General features: G+C 31.0%; 1 protein-coding gene across 1 annotated transcript; it reads right to left on the reverse strand.

Annotated features, from left to right (window-relative positions):
• Positions 1–4,780: 4,780 nt before the first annotated feature.
• Positions 4,781–9,386, reverse strand: LOC145086107 (uncharacterized). The gene is made up of 6 exons (XM_079023841.1): positions 9,052–9,386; positions 8,185–8,384; positions 7,952–8,092; positions 7,412–7,492; positions 6,138–6,262; positions 4,781–5,059 (listed from the first exon to the last, which is right to left on the reverse strand). Exons 1-6 carry the CDS (start codon positions 9,278–9,280, stop codon positions 5,011–5,013), a joined length of 825 nt encoding a protein of 274 aa, XP_078879967.1. The 5' UTR covers positions 9,281–9,386; the 3' UTR covers positions 4,781–5,010.
• Positions 9,387–11,029: the final 1,643 nt, after the last annotated feature.

Genomic DNA, 11,029 nt, shown 5'->3' on the forward strand with positions numbered 1-11,029 from the left:
AAGAATTACGATTAAATGATCCAAAACGTCCGATTTTTCGACTTTTGTAAATATTTTTACTAAAAATATTTCGAGTATGGAATTAAATATTAGATCATATTCTGAGTCCAAAATCGCTCTCGAGATTTCCATATGAGGTATGCAAGTGCCTCAACAGATAGAAACAGTTTTAGCAGCTTAAAGAAAATCAGTGGTATACTGGTTTTTTTCCTTATAATTGTCGTATCTTTTGCATACAAACTTCGTATTGAAAGTCCTTTATATTTTTGGAAATAAGGGAACATGTTCTACAAGACTAGAATGGTTGCTTCACTGACAGATGCTTAATATGAATTTTCAGTTTTTCAGGCGTATTAACTAAGGTTGCAATTTGAGTTATTTGATTCGTTTGAGATTTTCCACAAATTGAAGTAAGCTACCAATTCATATCTTATAAAAGTTGTAATGACACTATTTATTCCAAAAGATACACTAAAATTCAATAGGTCAAATTACAAAGAGGTTCGCGGTGAATTGACTGTCTATAGTTTTAGACCTAAATTTCAGGATGTCACATATGTAAATCCTTGATTACTTTCCAAAAGAACCATTGTGGAGGTAGGGGAGACTCACTCACACACACACAGACACACACATACATATATATACATATATATATATATATATATATATATATATATATATATATATATATATATGGGAAAAGTGAATATACCCTTAAGGGTATATAAGCTTAGGTACCCGAACTCACTATATTACGTCATTTTGTATCATATATATACATTGTAATTGTTCAATGTTCTTATAATTCAACTTCTAACTTGATTTACTTCAAAGATATTTATAAATTTCACATTTATTGTCCTCTTACATAATTTTCATTTTTAACTATAATATATATAGCCTAGTAATGTTCGACAAAAAGATGTAATGTAAGAGGAAGATAATGGAGAAATATTGGAAATGTTGAACGTAAATCAAGTTAGGGGTTGAAGTTTAAGAACATTATAATGAATATATGAAACAAAACATTGTATTATGGTGGGAGAGTTTGGTAAATGAATCCTCGTTGATACCCCTTAACAATATTAGTACATGTTTCGCCCACCCAACTTGTTGGTATGTGATACTAATTTTGTACTTTGAATTCATATTGTTAGTGTGTCCCATATCGGTATGACACAGTCCTTTATATATATATATATATATATATATATATATATATATATATATATATATATATATATATATATATATATATATATATAGGGAAAAGTGAATATACCCTTAAGGGTATATAAACTTAGGTACCCAAACCCACCATAATACAATGTTTTGTTTCATATATTCATTATAATGTTCTTAAACTTAGGTACCCAAACTCACTATATTACGTCATTTTGTATCATATATATACATTGTAATTGTTCAATGTTCTTATAATTCAACTTCTAACTTGATTTACTTCAAAGATATTTATAAATTTCACATTTATTGTCCTCTTACATAATTTTCATTTTTAACTATAATATATATAGCCTAGTAATGTTCGACAAAAAGATGTAATGTAAGAGGAAGATAATGGAGAAATATTGGAAATGTTGAACGTAAATCAAGTTAGGGGTTGAAGTTTAAGAACATTATAATGAATATATGAAACAAAACATTGTATTATGGTGGGTTTGGGTACCTAAGTTTATATACCCTTAAGGGTATATTCACTTTTCCCTATATATATATATATATATATATATATATATATATATATATATATATATATATATATATATATATATATATATATATATATATATATATATATAAAGGACTGTGTCATACCGATATGGGACACACTAACAATATGAATTCAAAGTACAAAATTAGTATCACATACCAACAAGTTGGGTGGGCGAAACATGTACTAATATTGTTAAGGGGTATCAACGAGGATTCATTTACCAAACTCTCCCACTTATTTCTACACCTTGGTAAAACAAAATACCACCACGGTGACATATATTTTTCTACAGCTTAGTAAAACAACTAATGATGATTGGTTTGAGTTCCTATACATCTCACTTAGTTGCTCAGTAAGTATTACTACGTTTATTATTACTTTTGGATTTTGTATGTACCGACATGAATAAGTAACTTTAAATAAATTTCCAGTGTTTTGTAGGTTTGTTCTTTTATCAATTGTTGTAGGTTGACCATGGTAGTAGATGTTGCCCACCTAAAGGGCAACTTTAAGTAGGGATGAGCAAAAGGACCAAACCGGCCGGAACCGGACCGGACCCGGGAACCGGCTTCGGCCAAAATCAAGAACTGAACCGGCCCGGCGGTTCTACCGGTTCCCGGTTCCTACCGGTTCTTGTCGTGTCTTCAAATGTTGGAATCGGTACTCGAAAAATAGCATCATACGGTTCCGGTTTTTGCCGGTTCTACCGGTTCCGATTATATGGGTTCCGGTTCCCGGTTCCAAAAATCCACAAAAATAACGTCCCGGTCCCGGCCCGACCGGTTCCATCGGGTTCCAGTTCCGATGCCGGTTCCGGTTCCGGCCGGTTCCCCGGTCCATATGCTCATCCCTAACTTTAAGGGTATCATGTTACTTGTAGTCAATGTTTTGAAAACCGGACCGGACATCGAACCAGCCGTCTTACTGGTTCGATGGTACCGATTGCATATAGCATATGAAAAAGTAAGTGTACAAATTCTTGGTCATAGTTCCTTTAGAAACTGCACAATTGCAGGCAATTTAGAGGTTCTTACATTCATATTTTGATAGGGATCCATCAATAGCAACATCCATTATCAACATATTTCTTGGTGTCCATCACGAAATATAGGATGTTAATTTGTTTTCCAACATAGCATCTAAATATTGAAGGAGTGACACTTAATTCACTGTTTTTGGATGCTTGCAAATCCTATAAAGTTGATAAATTCATTATCGTGATATGAAAGAAGGATGCCAGTGTTGATGCTAATTTACTTTTTCCGTGCAACAATGTAGCATTGGACTTTTGAAAGGCATAATTTTTGCTTGTATTAATATGTTATATTAATGACTATGCTTTAGGTTATTTTATCTTAATTGTATCAAAGGTTACTGCTCGTAGCGGCAGTAACAACACTGACCCTATGGGCCGAAAACATTGTAAAAGAAAATAAAAATGTCAGTAGTAATCAAACAAAAATCGTCTCAAACATTAAATTCGAGATTAAAGACTTCAAAAATAAATGACAGTTTATTTAAAAAGAAAACAAAAAAAAAAGTACATATACATATAGGCATTGGTAATTAGATGACATACCATGTGGCCATCTCATAAGAGTGCTAACGATCAACAAGAGTAAAGAATGTGTGTAGTATAGTATATTCCATCCCAACGTGACTTGAATAAGTAGTTTTTTAATAATTACTTATTCCTTATTTAATGACTTATTTAAAGAGTTTTTGATAAGTATTTTTCTAATTACATACATACGCACCAATTGTTAAGCGTTAAAAAAAATAACTCATTAACTTATTACATTTTGCCACCGGCGAAACTAAACCAAACACTTTTTTTTATCTTCGTTTGACACCGGATAAATAGTTGATTTTACTAAGAAAAATCATAAATTATTTCAAATAAGCAAAACCCAAACAAACGCCCATTTAAAAAATGATTAACTCTATCATAAATTTTGCTTGAATAAATCATTCAACCCACATACACGATTTGTTTTAGAATTTTGCACAAAACAACTATCATACTAAAATCCTAAGATTTTAATTTCAAATGCTATGACTACTGTTAACTTATTTCTATCAACTTTCAAAGATGAGTTTTTCATGCTTCATTTTTGTTGGAGTAAATTACACGAATGGTCCTATGGTTTGGGGTGATTTGCACGTTTAGTCCCTAACTTGTTTTTTTAACTCGGAAGGTTCCTACTGTTTATTTTTTTTACACGCTTGGTCCCTACTATTTGTTTTTGTTACGCGTTTGGTCCCTGTCTTACCTAAAAAGATTATTATTTAAATAGGGAAAAATTGAAGGTAGCTAATCTAAGGTAAGGGGTGGGGTTGGGAGTGTTTTATTTAAACAAATTTAAAAAATCAAGGGCAAAATTGTCTTTTTAACTAAGATAATGACCAAACACATAACAAAAAAAAACAGTAAGACCTTTCGAGTTAAAAAAATAAGTTAGAAACCATTTGTGTAATTTACTCTTTTTGATGTATATCAGTTGTGTTTAACAAAATAAATCATGAGTTCAAAGACATATTTCAATGTTTTTTCAAGAGAAATAAATACGTAATTTACTCGTTTGCCAATATAAACATCGCAGATTACTTTTTACCAAAAATCACAACATATTCTAAAAAATCATATAAATAAATACTTACATTTCTTTTCAGATAGTTTCTTTTATCAAAAAAATCATACATTTAATTTTTTACTCGTAGCAACACATTTATATTTTGTTACCAATATGCACAACTTTACATACTGATATTTTCTTCTTCTTTCTTTATATTAATAAAACTGAAAAACTAAAAGCAAGAAATAGCCTCTTACTTTCATTTCTATTTATTATTGATTTGTATTTTCACTTCTTTTTTCTTATTCACGAATTATACATTGAAAAAATCTACTCAATTTTAGCATTTTCAATTTTTTCCTCATTATGATGACATAATCTAATTATAGCAAGAGAAAATAGTTTAATATAATTGGATAAACTTTCCAAAAAAAACAATGCAATTATATGAAGAAATAAACAATTAAGATTTTGCAAGGAAATTATAACTCCCAAAACTCTACAAATTAAAATAAATAAAAAGAAACTTTACAATAAGTTAATAGGGGTAATGATCATTATGGTAACCTAAAGGAGATGCATGCAAAAAAAAAAAAAAAAAAAAAAGTAAAAAAGAAAAAAGAAGAAAAAAAAGATGTTGCTTACTATCTCTGTTATAAGGGCATTTTAGTCAAATCAACTTTGCCATCTTTCAACTCACACTACTCCAGAAGGAAGACGTAACACAAGTTGCCCACCCATAACACTGCACACAAAAAGAAAATGAAAAATATATTTTGTGTTTTTTTTTTTGGATTAATCTAAAAAGGACCTTATATTTTGTGTTTTTTTATGATTAAACCTCAAATTTATTGTTGCTTGAAAAGGACTTTTTATTTTTTTTCGAAAAAAACCCTCGACCTTCTAAATGCTTACAAATAACCCCTCAACTTTTTAAGTTTTTCTCGAAAAAACCCTCACGTTTTACAATTTTTTTTTTAAGAAAAAATGACTAAAGGGACCATATCGGGAAAAAAAATAAATTAAAAAAAATACAAGGTCTTTTTTAGGGAAAAAATAAATTTGAGGTTTAATCATGAAAAAACACAGTATAAGATCTTTTATAAGATTAACCATTTTTTTCCAAAAAAAGTTTTAAAATGTGAGGGTTTTTTCGGGAAAAAAAAAAAGACAAAGTTGAGGGTTTTATCGGAAAAAATGAAAAAAATACAAGATCTATTTCGGAAGAAAAATAAAAATGAGGTCTAATCTGGAAAAAAAACAAAAAAATATAAGGTTTTTTATGAGATTAATCCAAATATATAAAATAAAGTTGTCACAAAATGTAAATAAAAAATTGGTTAATCTCATAAAAGACCTCATATTTTGTGTTTTTTCCTGCTTAAATCTCAACTTCATTTTTTTGCCTGAACGAGACATTATATATTTTCATTTTTTCCGATTTGGCCCTTTTAGTCATTTTTTTTCAAAAATAGTTGTAAAATGTGAGGGTTTTTTCGAGAAAAACTAAAAAAGTTCAGGTTTTATTTGGAAGCATTTAAAAGGTTGAGGTTTTTTTCGGAAATTTTTTTTTTAACTTCAGGGCTTTTTCTGAAAAATGAAAAAAACACAAGTTTCTTTTCAGACAAAAAATAAATATGAGGTTTACTCCGGAAAAAACACAAAATATAAGTTCTTTTATGAGATTAACCCAAATCTTATATATATATATATATATATATATATATATATATATATATATATATATATATATATATATATATAACAAAATCGTGACAAAATGTAAATTAAAAAAAAAAATGAAAGGAGAAAATATGGAAAACCTTTGAACATAGTAATAGCAGAAATCGGCAAGTATAAATGTTTGGACAATTTCAGAAAGGAGAACCATTGACGGCCATAATCCGTATCCTAAAGCTGTCAACAACCGTCCTCTAGTGTCCAACACCTGTTTCATTCGATGGAATGGAATCAGTCATTCCATTGTGAAATCAAAGAAGGAATGGAATGGTTGATTCCGTTGAAACGAACAGAAAAAAGTTGGTTGAATAGAATGGACCGTACATGAAGGAATCTGATTCCTTCATGGATGGTTTGTTCATTCCATTTTATTTGGAAAATAAAAAACTTTTTTTTTTATTTATTTCAATGGAATGTTTGGATATGATCAATAATGATTGGCTAAGCTTGTTGCAGTGGAATAAATTTTCATGAGTTTTTTATTTTAAATGCAAAAACAATGAATAGTTTTATCTCTACTCTATAGATTATTTAAATTTAAATATAATTTAGTATACTTAAGGAAATTTTTATTTACAATAATAATAAATTAAACATAATACAAGTTCATTAAACCCAAATAAGATTATGACTAAATATATATAAGAATAGGTTATATTGCAATTTTTTAGAGTAAAAATGACACGAATGGTCCCTATTGTTTGGGGTAATTTGCACGCTTGGTCCCTAACTTATTTTTTTTTTAAACTCGGAAGGTCCCTACTGTTTGTTTTTGTTACGCGTTTGGTCCTTGATGTTTGTTTTTGTTACGTGTTTGGTCCCTGTCTTACATAAAAAGACTATTATTTAAATAGGGAAAAATAGTGGGGTAGGTAAGGTAAGGTGAGGGGATGGGGTTGGGGTGTGTTTATTTAAAAAATTAAAAAATCAAGGGCAACATAGTCTTTTTAGGTAAGACGGAGACCAAGCATGTAACAAAAACAAACATTAGGGACGTTCCGAGTTAAAAAAAAATAAATTAGGGACCAAATGTGCAAATTACCCCAAACCATAGGGACCATTCATGTAACTTACTCAATTTTTTAACTTATTCCATGATGGAATGAAACAAAATGGAAGGAATCTGATTCATTCAAGAATGTTTCATTCTAGTCCATAAGAAAAAACAAAAGACTTTTTTTTTCACTCGAGTAGAATAAACCTTTCAATTCCTTCCTCTTATTCCATTATACCAAGCATCCATTAAAGTTGCAAAAAACACATCTTCCATGAAAATAAACACACAGAAAACTCTTTTTGGGTGCATAATGTATTTAAAAATGCAGAAATTTTTATGGATATTAATTAATTAATATACCTGGAGAATCCAATGTGCACAACTTAGAAACCTTGCAACTCCTAAAGCAAACACATAATGTGCTGTGAAAGGTTCAACAATCTAAAAAAAGAAAATAGAGTGAGAGGATTTATAATTTAATTTTTTTAAGCACCAATTAATGAGGATATATAAAACAAACTGGGCCCACATACACAAGTTTCATAGCATATTTATAATTTAGGGTTAATCTTTAAAAAAAAAAAAAAAAAAAAAAAAAAAAAAAACCCCTTATATTTTGTGTTTTTTCTGATTAAACTTCAAATTTATTGTTTGCTTGAAAAAAACCTTGTATTTTTTTATTTTTTCCAAAAAAGCCCTTAACTTTGTATTTTTTTTCAAAAAGAACCTTCAACCTTCTAAATGCTTCCAAATAAACCCTCGACTTTTTTACTTTTTCTCAAAAAAAAAAAAAAAACTCACATTTTACAATTATTTGGAAAAAATGACTAAAAGGACCAAATTGGGAAAAATGAAAATATTAACCCTATAAAATATGAAAATATTAATTAAATTACAGACCTTGGTATTCTGCATAACACGAAGTTGTGGAAGCACTGAAACAGCTTCAAGATAAACACAAAATGCCCAAAGAATCCTGTTTATAATGTGATGTTGTGTTGTAGGATGAATCACTAAAGACAATATAGCACAAGGAATCACCTACATTCAAATCATCAAATATAAACAATTTAATTAGTATTAGTATTAATTAATTAATCAATAGTGTCTTTTTGAGATTTGCGATAACTTACAATATAATAATTTGGGGCGTTGTCTTTTTCATGCATGTAACTTGCATTTAGGTTAAAACGCATCATATAGACAACCCAAATGGTGGTTGCTAATGTAGCCAAATCTAGCAAAGTGTGCACATCATATTCCATTACAAAACTGCAGTAGAGTCTAGAACCTAAGAAGATTGCTGTGAGTTCTTGTGATTTTAGTGAAAGACCTGAAATGAATCACCAATTAAGAGTAGCGATTAGATATTCTTGATTGAAATTTGATGAAAATCAGACGATAATCCTCAACCAATCAAATAATCAAGCATACCACAAAGATAATCAATTAAAGAAAGTAAATTCTTCGAAATAGTATTAGATTAAAAAATTCATTGAAAGAAAATGAGTTTCGATCGTTAGAAATCAGCCATGGTCATTTGCAATGCGACAATTTTTGTGGAATCTAAACTTTTGGCCAAAAGAAAAAAAAAATTGTACAGATTTAACATTGTAGGTGGTGAAATAGTTGACTGAATTCCAGTTTAATCTGTTTTTCGAGAGTATTAGGTTAGAGATTTAAACGCCTGGACGTATGTATTAAACCCATTTGAACTTTACAACATCGAAGCGCAGCTCTTTCGGGAAGAAATGAGTAGAAATCACATGTATACAGTAAAATTTCGACATGCAATTTTGACAATTTTTATTGATTCAGTTCAATTTTGACAAAACCTTCAATGAGAATCCAAAAACAACACATTCAACGAAACAAAAAACGATAATTTGCATAAACTGATCGCCGTCAACAAACCGATTGGAGCAGTGATGCATGCAAAAGGGGAAATTGAGAAATTATAACGGCAGAGGAAGCAAAATTGGGCGAATGCATGATTTTACCGGCGCAGGTTTTCTCGGTGGCGAGTTTATAAATAAGAACAGAGATTCCGAGAGCATGGACAGCCTCGGCGGCAATGAAGAGGCTATCGTGATCGTAAACCACCATACGGATAAAGACGAGGGCGGCGATGGCGCAGATAAACGCCAGGAACACCTTCACCTTGGGCGGTTGCCTCCGTACCCATGTCCGGACCACCTGGATCGGCCGTTTGGAACCCTTCATCGACATCGTCTTTCTGTTTCTCTCTCTAAAATCTAACGTTTTCTCTCTCTAGAAATTGGCGTAAAGCCGCGTAACATCCATCTATAAGGGTTTTGTGGTCGGTAAGTTTGGGAAATGTTTGTGTTTTTTCTATCTTCCAAAACTGTCTGGTAACTTTTTAATGCCTTGATTTACGGGATTCATTTCATGTAAAATATCTTTTTGGATGTATCAAATAAATTCTAAACTTTGCTCATATATGTAGAAATAAGGGTACTTATATTACAATTTAAAAGTTTTGTAAGAATTATAAATTGACAAAATTGATAAAATGTCCATGTGGTATGAATTTTTTTAGGGTTTTAGTCCAAATTCAGATTTTTTTGGCTTCGTAGTCCTTTTGAGCTAGTTTGGTTACGGATTTGGTCATTCGGTAAACTGAAATGACTTTAATACCCTTGGGCATTTATTTTCTATTTCTAAATTCATTTTTTTTAAGTTTTAATAATTATTATTCATTTTAATAATTAAAAAATAAAAGGTCTCTCTCTCTCTCTCTCTCTCTCTCTCTCTCTCTCTCTCTCTCTCTCTCTCTCTCTCTCTCTCTCTCTCTCTCTCTCTCTCTCTCTCTCTCTCTCTCTTTTCACAAAACAAGAAATTAAAAATCAAGTAAGAAGTATTCACCCCTTTTATCTTTCGGTCTTCAAGAAAGAATCAAACTAAAACCAAAAAGATATCTAGAATCATGTCTATCAACAACAAGCATCTGATTTCATTTTTGAAAAAATCGTTCCTATCATCATAAATCTGATTTCTCACTTCTCAAACACTCGATTCATACAACATAGATTAACTCACACACTTCAAAATCATGTCATTGGGATGAACCCACTAGGCAAATCGATTATGCATCAAAAATTAAAACCAAATATCTCAAACTCATATGGTACACCCAAAACCTACGACTCAAGTATGTGTGTGAGTGAGTTTGATGCGAAGACAATCAGGCAAAGATTCTGATTATCAAGCTTACTGAAACTTTGATCTTGATCTCGGTCTCCCCTACCCCCTTTCTCTCTCAATTCTAGAAGATTAAGAAAATTGAATCGGTGCACCATTTTATCTACATTTTCTTATAGATAGAACTAGGAGAGAAGTGGAAATGGTAGTTTGATTGAGAACCGATTTTACAATCGGAAGGAGATGTCGTCTCTTTGCAGACCAGAAATTTTAGGCTTTCAATTTGCAACAAAATTTCTGATTTTGTTACCTAGAAAGTTTAGGCTTTTAATTTGCAACAAAAAAGCTATAATCAGACCAGTATGAAGTGATTTCTCCAGTTGGTTCATGGTTGATTGATGTTTAAGCATATCCATGCAAATCGCCACCATCTTCATTAAAATACTGGAGAAGGCGAACCAGATCTTCAGCTCCATCATTGTCGTTGCCACCACCACCGGAGAAGAAAAACCCTTAAGCTCGTCATCGCTACCAGATCTGCAAACGAGATACTCGGATCTCAAAATGAGGTCCTCAGATCTGAAAGTCATCATCTCCTTGAGCTTGTCTCTACTAAAAGAGAAGACCTACTAGGCGGCGACATTAAGGCTTGTTTTAACAGGAGGAGCTCGTCATCTGAGGAGGAGATCGAAGACCCACGTACTCGATCTGATTTTTTCTTCTTGAAGGTGTTCATCCTAAAATCATTCATCATATTTGATTTTTGTGTGTGTGGAGAAGAAGGAGATGGTGGAGGTTATCAGAAAAATCAATTTA

This window comes from Lactuca serriola, chromosome 2, assembly GCF_051521515.1.
Source record: "Lactuca serriola cultivar US96UC23 chromosome 2, Lser_US96UC23_V15, whole genome shotgun sequence".
Taxonomy (NCBI): Eukaryota; Viridiplantae; Streptophyta; class Magnoliopsida; order Asterales; family Asteraceae; genus Lactuca; species Lactuca serriola.